A 25,894-nucleotide genomic window follows, 5' to 3' on the forward strand; every position below is an offset into this window, starting at 1 on the left:
CTAATTAGTACCTGATAGTATACATAATTGTCCATTTTGGCTTCTAACTGTTTGTCAGCACTGGCATTTTGGAACTGAAAGATGGAGAACACCAGGAAAGCATATAGCCACTCACTATTAAAGTCATCGCCTTTATTTTCAATTATTATTATTATTTATTATAACTTTATTGCAGGATACACTCCCATATACTATAAAAAACACAACATTTACATAGTACACAAGACAAACGTTAAAAAAAGCACTCTTAAAAATAGACAGACAGAAAAAGATATTTTAAAAATACATTAACTTAAATTCATATATCTTGAAGTTATCTTCGAGCGTAAAAAACAGTCAGAGGAGAATACCGTGGAAATTAATAAGTTCGAGCTACAATTGTCTTGTTCCTCTAATGTTATGTAACTTAGTGTGTATTTTACCGTTCAACATGTAAATTTTTCATACATTTGTTTGTCTGTCAGTTTCACTTTCCGATTGTGACTGTACATAAAGTTTGTGGCATTTCCTTTCATCTACCTATACATCTGTGAAATGTGACATGTCATGTTTATCTTCCGTACCTTATGTTTGGGGTATAAACATGTATACAAAATCAGTTTGTATTATAATTAATAGGAAACTATAGTAAACTATATATTTAAACTGATTAAACTAAAATAAATGAAAAACTGAGCAAAATGTAAATGACAACTAGAAAGTTACATACTTTATCTACATTGCATTCAGAAATGCATTAATTCAAAAAATCAACCAAAAATGAAATAAAAATGATATATATTTCACTTAATTTCCATTCAGGAATGCATTATTCTAAAATCAGCCAAAACAAATAAATAAATTAAAAAAGTAAAGAAAAAGTGTTCTAATAATTACAAATCAAGGCAGAAATCTTCTACACACAGCTGACATGTAGAATAGCTCAATCACTTTGAGTAAACTCTCTTTTGTTGAAGAGTTGTATTCAATTCACAAAGCTGTTTAAGGAATCCTTCGTTTGGTCCAACAAATCGTTTGGATCTCACTTCTCTCGTTGCTTCTTGTGCAGTTAACTTGTGGTACATCATTAAATATGCAATGGTTGTAGCTGCTGCACGACTAAAACCCAGTGCACAATGAACCAATACTTTAGAGGCTGGCAAGAAAATCAAAACCATCTTAGTTAGGGTTTAACATTTAATACACTGTAGTCATGTGAGCCTTTGATATAACCCTTTTCTGGAACTCTATACTTATTTATTCTGTGAAGTGCATTGTTTGACCCAGAACTGAACTATGGACTGTATATGTATGAATTGTAATATCTGTGCTTTGTATATAATGAACACCTCCCAAAAATACTGGAGTAGTAACTGTATTCACGCTCTGTCTATTGAACTTTTGACTGTTATATTTTTAGTATTTGACTCATGATCAGCTCATAGGCTCTTAGCCTTCTCAGCTGTAATTATATATTAGCTCTTAGAAGGGTTACAACTGTTACATCATTTTCATTTATTTTGCTGTACTATACAGATATATGAACATTGATAAATTTGTTTTTGCAAACTTTAATAATAAAATTAAGCATATGTGGCAATTAATGAACTTTGAGAGAAACAGAATTGGTTAATACACAATTCTATTTTGCTAGTGATATAACTACTGACACTGCAATTATTAATAATTAGTAAAGGTGACATTTACCTTCATCACTTAGGGCTGTATGAATAAACTTACTGGTGTCGTCCCAAAATGGAAGTAATTCAAACTCCTCTACATCAGTGGCTTTGACACCCTTGAATGTGAAACCAGCACTCTGTCAAGGACAAGAATCAGAAAAAATTGTTTTAAAAACAAACTTATACGAAATTTTTTCTCTGATTTTATATTTCAACAAATTGGAGGAACTCAAGCTGTTCTACATCTTAATCTTTGACACCTTAGAATGTGATTAAGTCAACACTCTGTCAGAGACAAGGATCAATTTAAGAAGAAAAAAAAAACTTTGACATAAATCTTTCCTGATATTAAAATCTCAATGATCTGCTTTAAAAAAATTATTAAACAGAATTTTTTTTCTGATTTTATATTATAATAAATTGGAGGAACTCAAACATGTTTAGCCTTGACACTCTAAAATGTGAAGCCAGCTGTACTGTCAAACTAACATATGTGTTTGCTTGAATGAAGTAAGCTAAGAGATTAGACTTCATGCAAAGACAAATTAAGTATATGACAACAAGATAACTGATACAAAACAAAAGCAGGTACCATGTAGGTTGACAGGATGCTTTTATCAGCTTGCTTATACATGTGGAGCATGGAATTTAAAATAAAAAACTTTCAGTTGTTATAGTAACTATGCATGCAGTCACACTTGAGTTAGAACATGAAGGGTTCTAATCAGTGAACAGGGTGGAATCCGTGATCCCATGGTGTTTATACTTTGATTGTTAAAGTTACTGACACTATTATATGGTTGGTCTTGCTCTGGTCTTTGCATGAACCTAAGTCTCATTTCTGACTGACATGAGAAAGTAAACACATCGGTGTTATAAAATAAAATCCTTCTTGCTACAACTAACACTTTTCCATTATTCCATAACTTAACAAGAAAAACTTTCAGGTTTCATTTTCTGATAATTCGAGTCTGCACTGGGTTTTCCTTTTAATAAGTTAAGAACTCACCTCATAGTATGAACCATCAGTATCCACATATCCAATACCTTTACCCTGAGCTACATTTAATATATGTGTTATTCCAAGTTGATATAGTTTCTCAAGATCCTTAGCAGTGGATCTGAAAAGATGAAATATAAGTTGATATAGATTCTCAAGATGTTTTACACTGGGGAGTATAGACACTCAGGGAACTCATGCATATTAAGAGTGCAACCTGGACTCGATACATTATTTCTGCTGACTCCCATGATGCAATAGACAATAGCAAAGATACCCTGTACAGGCACAAGATCAACTTGATGTTTCTCTGAAATTGCAAGTAATCGTACGTGATGTAAAATTATGAAACAACTCTCCAGAACCCATAGGTTATGAAAATGTCTCTATTTCTTGTAGTGGCATTCCTCTAAAACTGCCTAAGAGTCCTGCACTGAATGACTACCTATACTTACCCGTCTCCAACATAAAGTCTTGGCCATACTTCATTTACTCCTCCTAGAGCAGAGAGAGGAAGGTTTGATTCATATTCACTGGATGACAAAATTTCTTCCAAGTCTTCAACGGTGCACGATTCTGCTGAGTTTGTTGCCATGGTAACCTGACCTACAAAATATCTAGCCTAGAAATATTCTAGCCTAGTAGATCCAAAGAAATGGCATATTGTTAGCAAGGAAATTATTTCACACTGGAAACCTAGCTCCTTGCCAAGTACTTGTACCATGTGTCAGTCGGTTTATCAATGGAATGTATAAGTTTTGTCATTATGTTACTACATATACTTGCATATTTGCTATCACTATTTTTGATCTTTTGAGGGTGCCAAATAACATGGACATATTTTGATTTGACTTGTTTTAGTGTATTTAGCTGAAACCATGCTTGCAATAAATTACATCAGCATGAAAATGGAATCATGCACTTTCACTGGTAAATTCTCAAACATAGGTTATGTATATAACAATCTGATTAAAATCTGCTGTGGTGGATTACATGGCTCAATTTCTGTATTTACCTTTATTTCAAAGTTTGTGTAAACAATTCAATGACACTAAGGGAAGGAAACGGGTATTAAAGTAAAGAATGGAGTCATATTCCCACATCACATTGTATCACAAAAGGCAGGTTTGTCCTATTTATGATACCCTGATAATAGCTATAGGTACACCGCACTGATCACTGCCAAATTACAGGTGTAATACAGAGCAAAAGTGTGAAACATTATTTTTCTGATAAAATATTTACGTACCCATATAATTTTGCTCACAGTCGAACTTTCAGAAGAACTGTTCTTGAACTGGCCAATAATATCAGTTAAGGGACTATACAGGAAATATTATTTGAAATATCTGTGAGTATATAGTTAAAGACAACATTAATTCAGTGTCCATTGATAGTATACTGGTATACATACATAACAGCATGTATTATGACATTGTTACAAAGGAAATTTTAGTACCTACCCAATTTGTAACAAAAAAAATTTGTCAGCTTACAATTTTTTAGTCTGTCTTTTGGTGTGATGATGGCGTGTGAATATGCAAAGATACTTTAGCTATCTTCAGTTATCATCATAAAACCAACACTTGACATATCATTTGACAGTATATCCAGTCTATATTATAGAAATGCTGTATGCAGGTATACTGTAGGTGTATAGTGTTATACATGTAGTACTTCCTTATACCTCTCCAGTGAGTCACAACATTCCTTTCACTATGTGAACGACGAACTTTACACTTTGACCCATTTCTCTAATTGAAGGTCAGCAAATAACAATAAACACAGACCTACTCATTTAACAAAAATGTGTATACAGTGGGTCTTGTCTGAGCAACAATAGCTGGTTAGTCAATATCCTTGAGGAATGCCCTTATTTGAATAAACAAGAGGTTATACAATTACAGTCTGACACTAGAGGGCAGTATTACTGCTGATAGTACTGCATTTAATTTTATCTGTGGTTTTGGTTTATTCATACAAATATGATCCACTTGGTAGATTTACAGTCAATAAAGATAAGAAAGGTAAATAAAAACTCTGATACAAAATTTAGATTAATAAACAAAACTTTATTTCATATTCAAAGCCAGAATCAGAATGAAATTCTGTGTCTTGACATTTCTTCTGAAGTTGTATTTGTTCACTACTGGTATTTTTTAAAGATATTTTTCATTAAGCTACATAAAAAGTTCAGGGTTGACAGGGAACAAGTTGGAGTGGGCAGATAGACAGACTGAGGATTGATTCAACAAATTACACCTGTAAAGTGACCTTTTTTAAAATTCAATCATGCATAACTCCATTTAGACAGACTAAAGAGTCGCCTAAACTTGGATATAACATATACCATTTCATTGGTTTATAACCCCAAGACAGCAATACTCATATTTTATTGGCCAATCAGCAATAACCCTTGGAGATTTGTAAAAGTCAGGTAAGAATATAACAGACCCTGTGATTGGTTGATGTCAACCTACAATGACCCCCTGTTAATTGCAGTCAGGTTAGAACACATTTTATCACATTGTACAATATCTACAAATGATATCAAATTATAAAGAAGTAAATCATAGAATATTTCAGTTTTAGGAATTGATGATAAATCATACAATGTTTTACATTATGAAATAGTTGAAAAAATGGTCAGTTTTCTAAAACTAATGATCACTGTAAATATTTTCATCATCAAGCAATCAGTTTGAAAGAACTTTTTATTTTAATCACATAATCAAGCATAACACTTCAAACTTTATACTGTCTAATTGGTGTCACAAAGAAGTAGCAAAAATACCCCCCCCCCCCACCAAAACCCCCAAAGAAAACAAACAACACAAACAAAACAAAACAAACCTAAAAACTCTGATTGTTTCCCTTTAACTTAAACAAATCACGTAAAAGTCAAGGATTCCCACAATTGTTTTGATGATAACTGGCAAATACACAATCCTATATATTACATGATACCCAATGTTAACATCCCGAATTCTATCAATTATTAACAAGTTACAACTTATTTTGTTGGCGTTCAAACTTCTCATGTCATGGTGTAATTTTGTTGAATGATAAAATGCAATTTATACAAACAATAGGTACAAATATACAATAAGTTCATAAATCTGATATTTTTCAGTAGTTTCTTTTTTTACATCCCCATAACTCACAGATATTGCATTCCTGACTATCATACTTCCTCCACTGCTGTACACTTTTAATGACTTGGCTTCTGTAACTCTCTATATAGAGTGTCAGGCTTTGAAGGGTTAATATGAACTGAATATGAACTGAATATGAACTGAATCATTGCTATTCTCGACAGAACAAAGTAATTCAGATTAAAATTGGATTTCATACCAAATTAAATTTCTCTCAAAATATGAATAAGGTACACCCATACACCCATATGAAACTATTCTAAACCTGCTCTACGTACAACACTAGAGTATTTACTGGTATCTTTTACAAAATTATGTAAACTAATTTTTTTTCTATTTTGATGATTCTCGCTTTTCCAAAAGTGTTGCATCAAGTTGACAGAGTTGTTTAAGAAACCCTGCATTAGGACCAACTTCACGTTTTGCTCTTACTGCTCTTGTTGCTTCTTGTGCAGTTAAGTTGTGGTACATCATTAAATATGCAATGGTTGTAGCTGCAGAACGACTGAAACCCTCCCGACAATGGACCAATATTTTAGTACCTGGAAATCAAGAAAAGAAATGTTATGTCCATTGACAAATATTTATGATTACATAACTGGGAATATCTATGTATAACATCTGCAGATGTTCACAATGCATTAGCATAGATACAAGGATAGCAGGTAAATGAGGTGGGATAACATGGCTAAAAACAAAAACATTGTGAGTTGATGCCAGTGAGGGCAGTATTATATAATAAGCATACTACTATATCGCTCAGATATACTAGTACTCTTTCAAACGGCTGATGTATGATGATCATATACCTTAATATATATTATTATATGCAGAGCACCAAATATCTCTATTTTCAAAACCTAAAAATTACCTGAATGATAAAATCATCATACTAACCAAAAGAAAACTTCATTATTAAAGAAAACATTTTGAGATTGTTCTGTTTGATAAGTCTAGATTCTGCAAACTTGTTACCTTTCACTTCATATGCCTCTATCAACTGGGCCATATAGATTTAGCATTTGTACTAGATAATGAATGTTAGTGGGTGACTTGCCTTGCTCGCTGAGAGCTGTGTGTATAAATTCACCAGTGTCTTCCCAAAATGGCAGTAATTTGAATCCTGCAACATCTGTAGCTTTTATTCCTTTGAATATGATGCCAGAATTCTGAAAAAGTTTAACATTGAAGTAACATTCAATGGAACTATTAAAAAATCTCACAGACTTCATTATTTATGAAGTTAGCAAACACGATTTACAGTCCAAAGGTCATAGGTCATAGGTTACATGGCAACAAGGTGTTACTGTCTGGTCACACTGCAATTATGAAAATGAATAATAATTCATTTGGAATTCACTTTCTTTTCACAGGCATTTTTTTTGACTAAAATCAAAAATATTGTTCTCATAGTTACCATACATACTTCCTTTCAAAATTTAAAATCAGCAAAACTTAGGTCCAGGGAATTCAACCAATTTCTATTTTCAATGACAATTAAATACCTTGGACAGTGTATACAGATAAGCAAATTTGAGTGTATGAAACATTATTTAGCAGCTAAAAACGAGAGACTTACCTCATAGTAAGTTTCATCAGTATCAACATGTCCAAAACGTGTACCCTGTGCAACATTCAATACATGTGTTATTCCAAGATGTTTTAGTCTATCTACATCCTTGGCAGTGGCTCTGAAATAATTGATACCGGTAAAAAAAGTTTACTTTCATTTTTCATCATAAAGTACAGTTTTGGCTACTTCACATCCAAGTCCTACAATTAATATGGGACTAGACACAAATTACAGGGGGAGGGGGTTGCTGGCCTGTTTCAGAAGTTTGGTGCAAGAAAGAGATTGACCCTCCTCCAAGACTTTGCACAAAAATTACTGGCTCTCTCCAAACACTTGCATGAAAAAAAAACACCCGCCCCTCCCCCCTCCCCTTCCTGTCACTGGAATATCCATGAACAAAAATATCGTTGTATGAAAAATACTGATCCACCCCAAAACACTTGCATGAAAAAATGCTGACCCCTCATCTATAAAAAAACAACCACTAGCCCTCTCAACCTGTTATTTAATGTGTCCAGTGTCCCTAAGTAAGCTGTAATTTTGTAGTGAGTGCTATAATACGACAGTAGTACAAAAAATATTCAGAAATATTCACACAACTCATTACATACATGACAATAAAGAAATTGGTGAATATAGAACAATACACACATTACCAAATAATAGTGTACTCACACTGCGCTTATGTAAAGTCGTGGCCAGACTTCATCTTCACTATTACTTGGCAACATTAGAATACCCTTAGGGGATGGTTCTCGCAAAATCGTATTCAGTTCTTCCATTGTGCATGAGACTGATGAATCACAACTTGTTGCCATGGTTACTACACCTAGAAAAACATTTTTATAATAGACGACACATGTTTTATGGGTATAAAAAGAATTATGAAGTCAGATTCTGACTACTTTGGACTGAGCAAATATTTTGATTGTCACAAAAAGATAGCTCTGGCATGCAAGCCCTTATATCTGTCATTTGATTATACTAAAGGCCATAATAGAATGCCGCAGAAAACAAGAACTGCCAATCAGGGATCTTACGGTATATGGAGAAAGATTCAAGACAAGAATGACAATAATTTATACATGTATGTTATATTACAAAGTTGTATTTAAACAAAGAGTCTCAGGAAACATAGTTCAATTTTTAAATATTGGATATTTATTGAAATATTTACCCTGGTGTTGACAACTATTGTGATAAGATCCATTCACATTTAAACATGTAGACAATTACATAACTGCAAATATCTAGGGTGTCAATGACTCTCTGTCCCTAATATATAGCAATACATATAACTTATACTGTCAGTTATTGTTTTTTGTACAATGAATGACATACTTTACAAGTATTGAAATTACAGAACTTTCACATTATATTACTGTTTCTATCCAATGAACCACTGTATACATACTTTACAAGTATTGAAATTACAGAACTTTCACATTATATTACTGTTTCTATCCAATGAACTACTGTATACATACTTTACAAGTATTGAAATTATAACACTTTCACATTATATTACTGTTTCTATCCAATGAACTACTGTATAATACTTTACAAGTATTGAAATTACAGAACTTTCACATTATATCACTGTTTCTATCCAATGAACCACTGTATACATACTTTACAAGTATTGAAATTACAGAACTTTCACATTATATCACTGTTTCTATCCAATGAACCACTGTATACATACTTTACAAGTATTGAAATTACAGAACTTTATTTTCACATTTATATTACTCTATAAGATATCAATTAAATTTTTTTTAGTCCATTGGACTGATTTCGTACTCATAAAACCATCAATAAAGCCTTCACACATTTTACCATCACATCATATGGGACACTTGTACATAAAACTCTATCTCAAAAAGTATAAACACACATTCATTTTTGTTGACTAAATATGCAACTCTATAACTGTACAAACAGCTGTATCACCCATTAATGTAATAAAAACATAAATGTATTACCTGACTAACCATAAATACAATTATGTTTATAAATGGTTAATTTTTATAACATTTGTGGTTATATTTGTGGTTTTTATTACATTTATGGGTGATAATACAGCTGCAACTTGAGCATTACTGTTTTCAATCAGACAACCAACTATACATATTCACTGAAAATTGTTAAAATACAAATAGATATAAACTGTGCATGTTAATTATGGTTGATTTTATCCATGAGCAATGGAGTAACATGTTGAAACCATGACTGCATTAGCATGCTGATGTTTGGGTATGGACCAAAAGAACAATTTGATTGGATTTATAGTACGGTACACAGCTACACAAATACATATATCAACAGGTGACTCAATACTGCACACAGTATATGATATTATGAGTAAGCCATTATATCTAACAAACCAGTGTCATAAACTTTTCATGTTGCAGTTAGTGTAGCTATGATGCTGTCATTGACCACATCTACAAACCACACAAGATGTAAGAGTTGTAACTCATACAATCCTACAAACTAGTTAAATCATCAATGTTAACAGTAAATGCTTTTTAACTCTAGGTGGAGGTAAGACAACACAATGGCCACTTATGAAAAAAATGAAATACCATGTAAAAATCCAGAATATTGTGATGGAAACACGCGTGGAAAGAACTAAAATAAATCACACACACACTAAAAAGGGTTACCTTCATACAATGTTGTTTTACCCCTCATACAAACTTGTCAAAATTTAAGAGAATTTTGTGACTAATATCTAAAGTTTTCAAAAAAGTGAAACAGCCCTAACAGTTGTAATGTTACTAAAATGATGACACGCTATATTGTTATAAGAATAATATGTTGTATACATTGATGAAATTCTTAGTACCATAAGTATTTCTAAAACTAAGAACTTCTAGATCTGAAATTTTGTTTCATATTACTAATATGTTAAAAACACTATCTCTAGTACTTTCTGTTTCAAAATGTAAATTTCTCTAAATACAACAATGTATGATTCACATTGACCCCAATGCATGATGGGAAGCTAATTAGTATTCATTTATGTTAATGAATATTGAATATTCATGAGGCATTCCATTTCACTTTAATAGATGTCAACTGTTGATGCACTTTTGATCATTTCAGCTGCCTCCTCCATATTCTTCTCCTTTCTCAGCAAATCCTGTATTTTCTGACGTTGTTCATGATTGCGACATAATATGATGAACTTGGCCCCTCGTTTGCGTGCTCTTCCTCGGATTTGAACCAAAGCAGTAACATTGTTAGGAGGGTCCATCACCAACACTAAATCGCATGTTGGCAAATCAAGCCCTTCTTCAGCTACACTTGTCGCGACGATGACACGATTATTGTTGTCCTTCCAAATTTGTTGAATTGTTGACTTTTGTTTGTTGACAGACATTCCACCATCCTGACTACCACCACCATGACCAACCATGCGTATGGCTTGGGTACTTTTCTGCCTTAACAGGGAGGACTCATTCAGGTATTTGCAAATAGACTTAGCTGAGCGTCGCATTTTCACCAAAACCAATGCAATGCCATTTTTCCAATCCATATGTTCTTCTAATTCTCGCAATAACTGCGTAACGGCGGTCATTTCATTACTTCCCACTTTGTATTCCTTCACTATTTTGTGAATCTTGCCGCTAAGCTGTATTTTCATTTCCTTGGCTACTCTGATGTTAGATCCATCCATGACTGATTTCAATTTCTCAATTGCGATTTCTAACCCACATTCCCACAATACCCCTAAAACATCAGCCATGTCTAGAACATGGGACAGAAACTGGTGAATGGGTGGTTGCCGTTGATACATAGGTAACAAAATATCAGATATATTTCTTTGCAAATCTTGCAACAGAGAGCTAGTGATTACTGATACATTATTTAAATCAATATAATCACTCAGATGACTTATCAGTTTGTCTAATTTATAATAACATGTGAACAAATACATTTGCAATTGTTCACTTAGTTCGGTCTCCTTCATATTTAGGTTAACACTCGTTATGATCGGTTCTGCTTCAGTTTTAAACTTTAACAAGTCATCTTTGTTTTCTTCAACAAAGGCTAACTTAGCACTGCCAAAGTTGAGCAGTAGTTTCTGCAACATCAGGTAGGTCTGTTTGACTGTTAGCTGGCCTGCTGGGGATGCTGTCAATCCCAACAGTTTAGGTGTTTCTGCATACTTCACGTAATGATCTTCTAGGATAACATTGAAGGGGTGGCTCTTGGTGCAGTGATGGGCTTCGTCAAAAACAACCAGTGACAAGTCTTGCCAGCGAACTGTTCCATTCTCCAACAGATTAAGATAGTAGGCTGGTAAAGAAAGAACAATACAATCATAAATTATAAACACATATTTGTCTTCCTTAAAATAAATCTACAGTAGTCAAAATAATTTTATGTTGATTTATGTTTGTATGTAAAGCCAACAAGTGTAAATAGAACATGTTTCTGTCAGTATCGATCACTCATTCAGGTAAACTTATTGTTTGTTCTACTACTGATACTGGGAGGTGTTAAATGATTGATGCAGTGTGGTGGTGTACAAAACTGCACTCCTGTGGAAGAAAGCTTAGGGCACAGAAAAGGGGCAAATTACAACTCTTACGAAATATAAAGTTCCTTTTCTTACCTGCAGTTGTGACAAGTATGTGATGTTCATGTAATGGCTGCCCACTCACATCTTGTTTCTCTCCACACAATTCTGCAATTTCTACCTTCTTGCCATCAATCTTCAGATGAGATAACTCTGTCTTAAGAACTTTGCTTTGTTGAATCACCAGTAAAACACGATCAACCAGAAACACAATTTGACGTTTAGGATTCTGTTGTAGCATATGACTTACCACCATGGCAGCAATCAGTGTTTTACCAGTACCTGCACAAAAAAGAAATTTTTGATTTTCAAAAATAATTCTCTTTTGTCTTTTTTCCCAAAAAGGGTTACTATATGAACACATAAAGTCTTTTGTTTCAATCTCAATAGATTGTTTGCAATTGAATAATGCAGTTAATTGGTACCATACCATCATCAGCTATCTAATTTTAAACTAGAAATCATGAAAAGGGTATTTTTGCAGCACTCACCTGTTGGTAGGAACACAATGGAATCTTCCTGGATGGCTTTCTCATAGAGTTCAACCTGATAACTTCTTGGATCTTTCTGAGTCAGCTCATGTGGTGGTGTTCTGGTCATCATCTCTGTTTTAATTGATGGTAGCACTCTCTCTGGTGCTTTCATAGTTTTAGCTATATTACTTTTATGATTAGGGCTGTTGAGATGATCAAAAGCTTGGGCTGGGGTTGAGAGTACAACATTACAGGCATTACAGAATCTTCCTGGATCTGCACAACTTGCTGATGATTGCTTTGCCATGTTTTGCTTGTGTTTCTTTCCAGAAAAGTGATCATGCTTGTGTGAAAATGAAGTGAAGCTGTCAATTTTACACACCTCACAGCTATCACCCATCTCTCCTCCATCAATACCACCAGTACTGTAATAATCAGAACTTGATCCTGTGGAATCTCCATCTATCTCTGCCTTTGCCAAATGGCTTGGACTTTGTTTATGAATCTGTAACTGCTGGAAGGTGTCACAATAAATATGACAATCACTGCAATATGCACGTGATGTTACAAACTTTTCTGTTGCTGATCTGACTGCTTCTGCTTTCTTGCGATGTTTTGAACCAGAGTAATGCTGGGCTGCTGGTTCAGGGCCAGATAATGAAACCTTGCATATTGGGCAGAACTGCTCTTCATTTTGCCATGAGTCGGTATCTTTGGCAATTTTCATCCCAAAATTACTTTCGCTGATTTCATCATATGAAGCATCTGAGCTGTGATCCATGCCTGCATTTGCTTTTTCTACATGTTTAGGACTTTGCTTGTGGCGATCTAAATCATATAGAGTGCAGCAGGTTATATTACAAATTTCACAAAAATTATGGGTTGTAAAAAGTATGTTGCTGGCAGCTTTACTTTTCAGTCCACTCATTCTTTTAGCAATTTCTGCTTTCTTCTTATGTTTGATACTGACGTAGTGTTGTCTAGCAGGTTCTGGGCCAGTAAAGGGAACACGACATACATTACAAAAAGACAAGTCATTTGTACTGTCAATGTCATCTTCTACACAACTATCTGTGTGGAAGGACGAATCAGAACTTACTATGGATGATCCTGATGTATCATAATTACTTGGTGACTCTGAGTCTGTGGTCATTTCTGACATCGCATCTTCATCTGTAGTAATGGTATTGACTTGTGAAGTCCGGGGACCAAAGAGTCGAGCATGCTCTCTCCTTTTAGCATGGGGTCTACCTTGCAAATGTTGACGATAATTAGCTGAACCTGACACATCGACACCACACACATCGCAGTGAAACGTCTGTGGAATTATACCAGAGCTGGAAGCCATCAACAGCTGCACATCTTCTTGTTGTTGCTCACGAGCTGGAGGGGTGGTTCGAGGCCCATACAGCATTTGTTGCCGTTCTTTTTTAGCATGGGCCTTGCCCCGTAAATGTTGCTGATAGTTACTATAACCTGACACTTCGACATCACAAACTTCACATGTGTGGAAATCCATGGTTTTTCGCTTCTTTGCAAATATGTTTCGATTTCTCAAAAAGGTGATACGCTTCAGCATATGGCAATAGATGGATCGGTTCAAAGTACGGCTTGTTAATGGTGTTGCGGTAAGAGAGACCGTATATCCTGAACCATGTCTGCAGTTGCGCTATGCGTTAACAAAACATCCTCTCCACTGAGATCTTTCAGCTAGTGTGTGGTCGATGTCTACAAAACAATCCAGTTGTGCAATAATTTCTCTCTTCGTAAAGAGACGAACTGAACCAATGCAACACCGTCGGTGATAATTCCGCAACTGGCGTCTATTTCGTACGGAGAAACAAACGAACACTACCTGCTACAACACACAACATGCTAAATGTGAAAACGAAAGACTGTGCACGGGATATTCCAATGAAGAGCGTTCGGGACTTCCCCGAAATGACGTCATGAATTTCCAACCGAAACTTACGAAATTCCCCGGTGCTATTATTGAGTCCTGGGTGTTTTTTCTTAAATGTAGGCATAAACATATAAAACTTACCTGTTTAAGTACATGGGTTCTTACCATTCCACAACACAAGCAACTACACCGCACCCGTTGTTTGGTCCACAGATGTATGATGATGTCACAACGTCAGTATGACTCACGGCTATCTTTAGACATTACCTAATAATATTGATAATGCAAGTGAAAGTTCGAAAACACGTTCTTTCATGATCTGAACCGTGAATGTAAAGTAGGCTCAATGACCCGATTAGTAATTCCCTGTCCGCCCAATTCGAGTCTAGAAAGCGAGAGTTTGAAGATCACGGATCTTATCTGCGTTGATCACTTTCTGTATCTGAACTTTGACCTCAAAAGACAGGGTCACAGGTCAAAACCCACTAACTTTGTAGGGTTTTAATTTCGACCACCTAAGTTAGTCGTTGCCAATAACGACAAAGGATTCCAATGATGTGATGATGATGGACGGTGTTTTGAAACAAAATGCAATTTTCATTGTTGTACATGTAGTTCTTTTGTATATACATGTACTTTTGTATATACATGTAAGTTTTTACAAGTACCAATAGTCCATTTTACATAATCAAGATGAATTTCATGTCTTCATTCCTGCATCAGTCTAGTAAAACACAAACAAAAACATAACTGTAGCTGCTGAGAGTGCATATCCAAGGGCTAATTGCTGTTACTGTGTCATGTGTTCTTTTCACCATCCGGGGCACTGTTCTCAAATAAGGAGTTATGTTTCAAAAGAAATATATCTGGTATACTATTGATACCATAAGAAATGTTGTTCCTTTGCTCCATTGTCGTAAAACCACAGCCTCTTTTACAACAACCGTTCAAGATGCACTGTCAAGAGATTTTATGATGCATCACAGAAGAAAAATAAGCTCTGGTTTGCAAGAATGTCTTATTCTCGAATAATACTTTGTGGGAGTTCCTAACTCACAGCATAGATAGTTTTCCTAGCACATTTTAGCTGAATCACTTGGCCTTCCTCAGCTATTATTGTATACAGGACAATGACATAGACTTGTCATACGATTGCAAGAAGACATTGTATACTGCTGGTATTTCCATTCCATTGTCCCAATTAAGTTACGAGCCTTGCTATTTAATTTCACCCTGAGAGTTTTGAAAGTAACACAGAGCAAAGGAAAATGTTTGTAAAAAGACAACACATATTACCTCAGATATTACCCAATACAATTAACTTTTGTCCGACCATTGAAGTCACTCAAAAAAATTGAAGGAAGTTTATTATTTTTTTAAATTTATAAAAATATATACATACAGTGATGGTTATAATTCATTGGTGGAAAGTATGTAGTAATTCAGTATGACTAAGACTGTAAGATACATAAACTGTGTCACAGTGGCCTCACTGGCCAGTTCTAAGAGGTTGACTGATGTGTGAGGGCGCTCTGCAGTGTGCCCTCTAAGCCAATTTGACGTCCCACTGATGTGCATAATTTCGAGTGACTGAAAAAAATTGAAGTTCCCCTATCTCTTACTATGTGGTGACTCACAAGAAATCCCAGTTTTTCATATTTTGACACACAACAACAAAATTTGGCTATCATTAGAGGGCACACTGGTGGTCTGTCACTGTATACATTACAGACTATCTCTGACAGTTATCTATTCTGCTTCCTTGCACTGCATGCAGTATAAAGTCTCTAAAAATAACACTTTCGCTTTATAGTTTGACAGTCTCTGAAATAACATGAACATACATAATCTTAGCATCTTAGTTTTCTGGAATAAAGAATTCTCTGGCTAACACACAGTCCCATTGATGCACAACCTGTTTTCTCCCCCATATAACTGCACAGACGTGGGGTTTATATTTGTGATGTTTGAAAACACAAGGAGAAATATATACACATCATAGATTCTCAAAAGAAGTGATTCATATTTTACATGGTCATTCCATGTCTTCTAATATTTTGAGTACTGTAACATCCTTTACTGACAGACAGACAGTAGTAAGTTATTTCTAAAGTACATGGCAGTGAACACATTATAAATTAACTGTGTCATGTATTTCTTTGTGATGTTGTCTCTTGACATGTTATCTACCAGTCTGCAGCACCACTGGCAAGGTAGTCTTTGCGTCCAATGTTGCTGGCTTGCTTGGTTTGCATTGCTTCCAACTTTGGACATTCAGTAATACGATGACCAAGACCTCCACAAAATGAACAGCCACGCTCCTCTGTAATTAAGAATGACAAAAATTATTTGTAAGTGTAAAATTTCCACAATATAAACAGTCATGCTAGCATTCCTTTATAAGAATGACATTAAACGTTTGTATGATTTGTCAGTACATTTAAGGGGTTTATCAGCTGACTGAAAATTTGGTATTTATTTTCAAGAATTTATTGACTTTTGAGTAGTAAATTAATCCCGAGTCCATGGACATCAATAGATTCTCTCAAGTACAGTGTGTAAGCTTGCTATATCACATTTTTTGCATGTACAATTGTAATACTTACCGCCCAATGTGAGATACTCTTCATTATCACCTTGTAATGCTTGTAATACTGGTGGTACTTTCTGTGATGCTTCTAGAAGTAGGTGCTTCAAATCAAGTAATACAGACTCATCTGAAGCAAAACACACATAAATGACCAAAAATGTTTATCAGCTTGGAAGATCAAGCAGTTCATGTTTTAAGAATTGAGCTTTTGATCTAGCTTGGTTGATGATCTTTATTAGTATGACAAAGTCCATAGTTACAGCTGATGTGATGGTATGATCAGCTGATTGTAGGTCTGTGTTGTAACTATGAAATTTGTCATCCTGATGAGCATATTCGACAAAGACAGATCAAAAGCTCAATGATAAAAAACTTTGAACTGTTCTTGTGTTACAATTTTAGTAATTCAGCATACATAAATATTAATTCACATATATTTATGGTTCTACAGTTTGTGAAGTATTGAACAGAATAGATTGCTTCTTCAATGTTTGGTTTTCTAAAACTTACTACCAATCAGAAAGACGACAGAGTTTCAGTTAGGAGGCACAATGTTTTACATCTCACAACTTTTTTTGTTATGAATTACAACTGTCGACATCAGACCGTGGACAAACGGAACCTGTCATAAACAAGGAAAGTAAATAAATGAATTGGATTAGTAACACTTGGCTCAGCATGTTGGAACAGAACAGACATGTATTTACACACCACGGTTTGATAAGAACACTTTTATGGCCTCTTTATGTGTACATGAATTGCCAGGGGAACTGGACTTTTGTTTGTGAATGTGAACTGTTATGTACATTGGCCATGAAACTGTTCATATCAAATGATGGAATGTAATACAAGTCTCTACACTTCCAACAGGCTGTGCCAAGTGTTGTTAATCCAATTCAGTTGTTTACTTTCCCTGTTTGTGATAGGTTCCATTTGTCCACAGTCTGATGTCGGCAGTTGTACACAAACAATATACAGATACTGATAGCAAGCATGCACATGAAATGTGCCAAATTGGAGGTCCAGCACCAAAGATTTTGTATGAGTAAAATGTACTAGATTTCTCTATGTGTTTTATCAGAACAGAACTAGTAATTCATGGTAAGCTGTACTTGGAACACTGTAAATTTAACCCAGATTTGCCCTCAGTCCCAGGCCATCTACTGAGATGACCTTTAACCCTTAGCAATAACACTACATTTACATAATAGAGCTACAGATGAAAAATGGAGCATGCTAACAGTAATACTTGGAAAGAGAATACTTTCAATGATTTAACAATTGTATACTGTACACTGGCAAGTTATGTTCAATGGCAAAATAAAAGAATCGAATGAGAAACATACCACAAGCTTTGTTGATAAATGTCGTAGCAATGCCAGTTTTACCACATCGTCCGGTACGTCCAATCCTATGTACTGTGAACAAAAGAGAAGATGTAAGTCTATCTATACATGAGAGTTTAACAGACAGTGTAGAAGACTTGCCATTGTGTTAGTAGGAACGTGCATCCATCAATCATGGAGTACACATCAGTATCTACTTACTACTATATAGGCAAGAACTTTATTTTGGACCTACCATAGTTTTCAATATCTTCAGGCATATCATAGTTAATAACATGCTGTATATCCGGGAAGTCAAGTCCTTTGGATGCAACGTCTGTAGCTACTAACACATCCTTTACACCTTTCCTAAACTGATCTATTGCACGGGTTCTTTCTTCTTGGTCTGAAATATCAATGAAGATATACTTAGCACGATAGTTTCAACATACCAAGCTCATCTATGCCAACACCATTGAAATTCTGGTCAATATTATGTGATCAGCCATCTTGTTGATTTGAACTATTTGTGTGAGACTTGCAGTCTTTGTGCCTTAAATTCTCATCTCAAAATTGTACAGTGTGTAATGAATAATTCAAATTTTACAAAATCATTGATGACAATAGAAACCCATTTAAAGTTTACATACACCCTTACTTTGATATATCATCTTACAATTCACAATGGCTTAGGTTGAAATGTTAGCAGTGTTTGGATCTTTCTGTTTTAAATCAAACTCGTACAGACATAAACGTTTTCTTACCTTTGCCACCATGGACTGCCACAGCTTCGACACCTTTTAACAGTAAATATTCATGAATATCATCCACATCAGACTTCTTCTCAGCAAATATCAATACCTGTGAAGTAAACAATGTTCACGATATTATCAGTGTTTCCAAGGTTACAAAGATCTGAGCAGAAATTTCCAATGAGTCACAATATGTTTGGCAACCACTCAATTACATATTTAATACTAACTCATGTATGCATTAGAGCCTACAGTAATTACAGTGTACCTGATATCACGAATGAAAAGTAGTTCCAACAATTGTAAATAATATTTAATAATTACTTATATGTTTGTCAATTCATAGAAAGTTTTCACTTACTGGTGGAGAAGTTTTCTGTAGGCACTCTAGAAGATAGACCATCTTGGCTTCTTGTTTGACATACTCTACTTCTTGGATGACATCTAAACTGGCTGCCCCAGCTCTGCCGACGTTCACTGTCACAGGTTTTACCAATGCACTCCTGGCAAAGTTCTGAATCTTTTTAGGCATAGTAGCACTGAAGAGCAGAGTTTGACGTTGCCCCTGAAAGGTGAAAAATTCAGTGTAGTTGAAAATAACAATATTTTGTTTCTCACTGACTCTTTCTTGTATAAGTGTTGTTTTTATAGCAGTGAGAGTGTTTCATTATGTGGAATATTTAAAACAAATGTTTACTATCATTTGAAAGTCATAAAGTGCCCTTCTTTGAAATAGAATGAATAAAAATCAGGGAGAAGATGAAGCCTACTTGGTCAAATATATGTTATTTACTGTAGTTTGTTTTGGGACTCATGGAAAACAACAGAGTCTGGCTTTATAGCAGTACAAGTTAGAGAATATGTTAATGCAAATGGCACTATGCCATGCAAAATTGTTATCATTAGTAGGTTGGGTAAAACAGTTTCTGTGGTGTCCTTGTGTGAAGTTGAGAGCTTTCAACCTACCTTGAAATAAGTCAAAATAGTTCTAATGTCTTCTTCAAATCCCATATCAATCATCCTATCAGCTTCATCTAAACACATAATCCGACATACATCTAATGTAAAACATTTCTTGTTTAACATATCCATCAGTCGTCCTGGTGTAGCAACTACAATATGGACTCCTCTGAAAAATGGAAAAAAAGAAGTTAAATATATTGTATATCTTATATATCAAATGTATATTGAATGATATAGACACTTTACAGGGAAGTGAGTTTGATTCTATGATTAGTTGTTAGAAGTTCAGAAAGGTATGATAGATGGTACTTTTACAAGTTTACAGAAATTGTGGTTGTGTTGCTCTTAGATGATTGGCCAATCAAGTGCAATTCTGGTGGTATTGACATGGGAACTTCATACTTTTTAGTACACATTACTAGACTTTTTTTGAACTATCATATTAAAACATCAGAAAGAAAACAAAGGTACATACCTTTTCATCATTTCAACCTGTTCTTTAACAGAAACACCACCAATACACAGCATTGTTCTAAGTGGTGGCTGTCCCTCAGCTTCTAAACACTTTGAAAAATGAAGTATGACTTCATGGGTTTGACGGGCCAATTCTCTCTAAAAATACAAGGAAATGATAAAGACATTTAGTAGTGATGCGTTGAAGTTCTCACCGTTATTTCAAGAAAACTCAAAAACATATTTTGTTATGCTAGAAAACAGTGAAATCAAAACCAACTAAATGAATGAATAAATATATTATGGCTATGATATATACAAGGAAGAACTAGTCTGTAAGATACAACATGTTGTGCTATGTGTACCAGCCAGTAAAGACAAGACTAATTTGGGCTGAACGAGACTATGTATATGATGACGTACATTACAGTCTATGTATATGACGACATATATTACAGTCTAGGAGAGAACATGTTATGCTGGAATGTAGTAATGACTTACTGATGGGCCAATAATAAGTCCATATGGTCCTTCCTGTCTGACAAATGGCAGTCTTTTCTCTTGTTCCAAAGAAAACATAACAACAGGTAATACAAACACCAGAGTTTTACCTGAACCAGTGAATGCTATGCCAATCATGTCACGACCTGCTAAGCTGTAAAACAGAAAGTGAGATTCAGTTATTATGATTGATGTAGACTTTGTGTGTAAGAATATCATATGGCTTTTAATGATTACTACTTTACGCCGAGTCTCTCATAGTTTTTAATAATTTGAATTACAACTAGGTGAATTGACTTTTGTGTTCTATGGATGGATGACTTGACACAGACACACACACACATACACATACAGACACAGACAGAGACAGACACAGACACACACAGACATACAGAGACACATAGTGATCATGTGCTCACATGTATGTATGACAAATATAACTAAATTACAATTTAATAAAGTGGCCTTTGTATGGTAGATTCTTCCATGTCTTTGACTGAGATTTATACACTTACATTGCCGGGATACCTTGGATCTGTATTGGAGTTGGATGTGTTATGCCCTTTTTCTTTAAACCATTTATCACTCCTCGAGGAAATTTCATTTCCTGTACAGAAAAATAAATTATAGCAGAGTTATAGTTTCATCTTTTTTTAAAGCAAAATTTGTCCATGTGTGCAGATTAAGATGGAGTTGATCTCAACTCTCACATAACACAGATACCATGGATAATATATTTGTATCAAATTCAAATTTTTGGAATGTACATTAAAATAGAAATTTTACAATAATACAGAAGAGTATTACTCTCAGACAGCAATATATCAGGCAGAGCTCAAACTTTGCATTCACTGACCTTTGACACTGCAAGGTATTATGGGACAATCAAAGATGGCGACCAGACTTATATATTTGTTAGTCAAGTGTTCCCCTTTGACATCACAAGGCAATGCCACATTATGACTTATAGTTTTACAGACATCTGTAATATATGCAAATATTCTCACCTTGAAAGTTTTGATTGGTGGAGGAGGATCTTCTCCCTCTGTTATAATATGCCATCTTTTTCGTACTCTTTCGTGCCTTCCTTCAGACATTTCTAAAATATACCTTGGAGGTCTCCATCTAAAGAAGAATATGAATAACATAAATCATCTGCACACACAACTGAGCCACAATCTCTTACACACACATCAATCATTCAAAAATTTGGGACATTGCTGACACAATAAATTTGGTTAGTATGACTTTGAATACACTTTCTTATCTCTAGAAAAAGTATGTGAGTGATTAATGTACCATAATTGTAAGTGATTGTCAGATAGTGTAAACATGAAAAGGCAAAGTGTCATCAATTCTGTGGAGGAGAAAAAGAAATGAAATTTGTAGTTGCTGTAGTTTAACAGTCTTTTAACAACTGTTTACAATAATGTACTGTACATGACTCAATAGCGTGTCAAAATTTAGTCTCTTGGCACTAGTTACAAATGAAAACAATTATTCTATGCTCAAAGACATAGCCCCCCCCCCCCCCACACACACACTAATGTGCTATTCAAAACATCTCTTAAATATGGTCCTACAATTTGCTCGCAAAATCATATTAACATCATACAAACATGTTCATAGGAATTCCAGATGAAATATAGTAAACAGAATTTTCTTGGAAGAGAGTTATCAATGTTTACAACAAAATGACCATTTATCATTTTTATAAAACGTAGAATAGGATCCACTTTGTACATTATCGTAAACCACAGCTTCTTTTACAGCACCGCTCAAGACACATCACCAAGAGGTGTTTCAGCAGAAATATGAGGTCTGGCTTGTGAGAATGCTTTGTTATAATGAATTGGTGAAGAACCTAGTGAGTGTATTGGCTCTACAATGACAAAAATCTCAGACTTACCCCGTTCTGATAGATTCTGTATATGTGATACCTTTGGCAAGTTCTTTCACTGTCATCAAAGCTTTTTGTTCTTGGATACTTTGTAAGATCTTGTCTTCTTCTTGGAGTTGTTTATCTTTCTTGGTTTCTTTGCTGACTGTATATAAAGAGTGAATATGAGCATATTAGTAGTAGTCTCCCAAGGTTTATACCCACTGTTTTGCAATCACTCAGCCAGGTTATCATTTCACACAAACAAAACACAGTTGTGTTTTTTTTTTTTTTTTAAAAATAACATTTTTATTCAAATAAAGAATGAAAAGTGGCCAGAGACATGAGCAAGTCTATTTCTATATGTGAAAACTGATGCAATGAAATAGGTGTGCAATGTGATTTGGGAAAAATCTACAGGCCCTGAATTTGCTTGACAATACCTTGGAAACAAAATCTGTTCTATTCTACAAGATCACTAGATTTGTGATAAATATATCAAGATTTTGTTTCTAGAGAAATGACGTTTCAGAACCACCATGACATAGAAAAGCCCAACTCCTGCACGGTTCCAGGTAACCAAGAGTAATCTAAAATTAGATTAGTTGTGACAATCGATGTGACAGCATGATTGCTAACAACAGTATTCGATTCATATTTTTCAATGGATTCCATAACCATGATATAACATTTTCCACAATGCACCACTCAAGATGGTGTAGTTTCAAAAATTTCTGATTACAACACATGATTTCTAGTAATGTGTAACCATATATGTTCTCATGAGTCATTCCAATGTTATGTTGCTAGACTCTAGAGAGCAGACTGTTCACTTCAAAGATCCACCATAGACAAATCTCAATCTATTGACACATAAATGTTACATACTTCTTACAACCCATAACATAAGTGTTTTCTGTATGTACCACAATCGTTATTGCATTCATATCAAGTATAAAGGTATAGTTTCATTTGCTAATTGACCACATTAGAAAGGCCACATGCTGGGATTGTAAATAAACCAACTGAAACAGTATACTTTATACTTGATATGAATACTATAAATGAGTGTAGCACATATAGAAAGTGCTTTACTTCAGTGTTACTCATTGTACATACCTTCAGCTTTCTTTTTCAACTCTGAATGTTGATCTAACAAACTAACATTTGGTCGTGGTCCTTCAACTTCCTCTATTTCTTCTTTCTCAATGTTTTTCTTCTGCTTTGTTTGTACCATTAATTTTCTGTTCAGAAATTTCTTTGCTTTTTCCACCTGTATGATAATAATTATACTTGTTATAGTAAATAAGTAATACTATGTCATAATTGTAATGTAAGTTGCTTTATTCAATAATAACAAAAAATATGATATGCTGTCATGGGATACTAACCATGAGGCTGAGTCCGTTGGTGTGTGAAAGTTTACAAAAGTAAAAGTAGTGGGGTCACCATAACAACTGATGGAAATCCTTTATAAAAATCTACCACATTTACTTTTAGCATTGACTATAATATGTGTAGAGAACCTTGAAAGAAATTTTAAAAAGAGCTGTTCTTTCATTCAGAAATATACAAGAGGACTGGCACATCTGCTCAATTATTTCTTTCAATATCTAAGAGTGAGATAGAATATATCTCTTTTGTTTCCAGTCTTGTTTGGGAAACTTGTCTTTGCATAGCTTTAGTCTATATTAAGTGGTGGTACTTACTGTCTTGTGAACACTCTCTGAACACTGAAACTATCATAAACTTAATGCATCTCCCTTACCTCATGTTGTTTTCTTTGTTTCAGTGGTACATATGGGACATAGTCATCATCATCAGAATCACTGTTGCTGTCATCTTGTCTAGCATACTGAAATAACAAATTTGAAGATGTGAAATAATTCATATTAGCAGGTCTTGGGTGCAGTTACATGACTGTTATGTATGGGCTATGATACAACTGTTAACTTCAAATAAGAATACTTTCAAACACAGTTTTTTGTGTCTTTATATTGTTTTAGTCCTGCTTGCATATAGAGAAGTCATCCCTTTGGTGTTGAGGGTCATGTCAGTAATCTAGACCTGTGCACTATCTGCAAGCAGGACTATGTTTTAGTAAGTTGAACAATCCATTGCTTTGCCTTAAGTTATACATATGCACAAATCATCAATTTTATCAAGAATAACTTTCAACCTAAGAGCATCCTCTCTAACTTTGCCATTGCAATTAATTTTTGACAAGTAAATGGTCTTAACAATTTTACAGGTTTTGGTAAATACATTTGTAAGAACTGTATTGGTATGGGTACATATATGGCCATAGGCCAATGTTAAAATGGTATGAACAACATAAAATACCTACACTGAGTCTTCCCACTGTACATGTATAAATCATTATATATAAACTTTTCAGACTGGTTAAACGTTTCATATTTTTTTATTATTGTAAAACTTGAATTCTGTGGGATGAATCCAAAAGAGGTTGCTTTTGTTTCGTTTCAATGGATCTACATACATGTACTAGTATGCGTACCGTGGATGTATTACTGATATACAGCTGTGACTTTTACTGTGTTGATTTTACAAACGGTTACAAATAGCAAAAATGAATCATAATTTGCACATAAACAAATGTTTCGTATTTACAATTACGTAGTGCTGATTACAGACGGTGCACGAGTCTATATTACTGACTTGACTCTAAACAGGAGGGACAATTGTCAGAATCGAGTCCCGGATTACTCCGTATGCAAGCAGGACCGTGTACATGTAAATTGCAATAGACATTCTTACTTTGCTTGGCTTATCTCCGTCGATATGTTTACTTCTCTTTTTCGTGTCCGAACTCATCGTTACATGGGATGGTCTTCGTAGAGCGACTATAACTTCCGTTGGACTAATGACCAGAGCTAATGATCAAACCTTTCAAACGTAAACACCACGTCTTCTTCCGTATTAGATGCGATACGCGAGTCACGACTCATCTGGGGGTTAAAGGTTATACCTACATTTGCAGTCCTAGTTGTCGAATTTCAAATTAAATATAAAACAGTCTAATCAATAATAAGAATCTTCAAATACTTGAAAAAT

The 25,894-nt window shown here is 34.6% G+C and overlaps 3 protein-coding genes across 4 annotated transcripts; all 3 read right to left on the reverse strand.

Moving 5' to 3' along the window:
* Positions 1-874: 874 nt before the first annotated feature.
* Positions 875-14,706, reverse strand: LOC144446461 (dual specificity protein phosphatase 3-like). Of its 2 annotated transcripts, none has more exons than XM_078136228.1 (5): positions 14,498-14,706; positions 3,117-3,299; positions 2,671-2,782; positions 1,687-1,798; positions 875-1,135 (listed from the first exon to the last, which is right to left on the reverse strand). In XM_078136228.1, the coding sequence occupies exons 2-5, from the start codon at positions 3,254-3,256 to the stop codon at positions 927-929; spliced, it is 573 nt and encodes a 190-aa protein (XP_077992354.1). In that variant the 5' UTR covers positions 3,257-3,299; positions 14,498-14,706; the 3' UTR covers positions 875-926. The 2 variants fall into 2 exon arrangements, with proteins under 2 accessions (XP_077992354.1, XP_077992352.1); XM_078136226.1 differs by lacking the exons at positions 875-1,135; positions 1,687-1,798; positions 2,671-2,782; positions 3,117-3,299 and adding exons at positions 4,772-6,358; positions 6,874-6,985; positions 7,396-7,507; positions 8,065-8,218 and having other exon boundaries at positions 14,498-14,704.
* Positions 8,550-14,443, reverse strand: LOC144446460 (antiviral innate immune response receptor RIG-I-like). The gene is made up of 4 exons (XM_078136225.1): positions 13,553-14,443; positions 12,472-12,967; positions 12,017-12,262; positions 8,550-11,697 (listed from the first exon to the last, which is right to left on the reverse strand). Exons 1-4 carry the CDS (start codon positions 14,030-14,032, stop codon positions 10,460-10,462), a joined length of 2,460 nt encoding a protein of 819 aa, XP_077992351.1. The 5' UTR covers positions 14,033-14,443; the 3' UTR covers positions 8,550-10,459.
* A 1,060-nt stretch (positions 14,707-15,766) lies between the features above and the next one.
* Positions 15,767-25,763, reverse strand: LOC144446486 (putative ATP-dependent RNA helicase DDX41). Its single transcript, XM_078136256.1, has 15 exons — positions 25,598-25,763; positions 24,588-24,674; positions 23,939-24,092; positions 22,850-22,985; positions 21,948-22,065; positions 21,456-21,547; positions 20,941-21,094; positions 20,462-20,598; positions 19,990-20,152; positions 19,385-19,588; positions 19,036-19,132; positions 18,528-18,677; positions 18,293-18,364; positions 16,963-17,073; positions 15,767-16,679 (listed from the first exon to the last, which is right to left on the reverse strand). The coding sequence occupies exons 1-15, from the start codon at positions 25,652-25,654 to the stop codon at positions 16,543-16,545; spliced, it is 1,869 nt and encodes a 622-aa protein (XP_077992382.1). The 5' UTR covers positions 25,655-25,763; the 3' UTR covers positions 15,767-16,542.
* Positions 25,764-25,894: the final 131 nt, after the last annotated feature.

This window comes from Glandiceps talaboti, chromosome 15 (assembly GCF_964340395.1).
Source record: "Glandiceps talaboti chromosome 15, keGlaTala1.1, whole genome shotgun sequence".
Classification (NCBI taxonomy): Eukaryota; Metazoa; Hemichordata; class Enteropneusta; family Spengelidae; genus Glandiceps; species Glandiceps talaboti.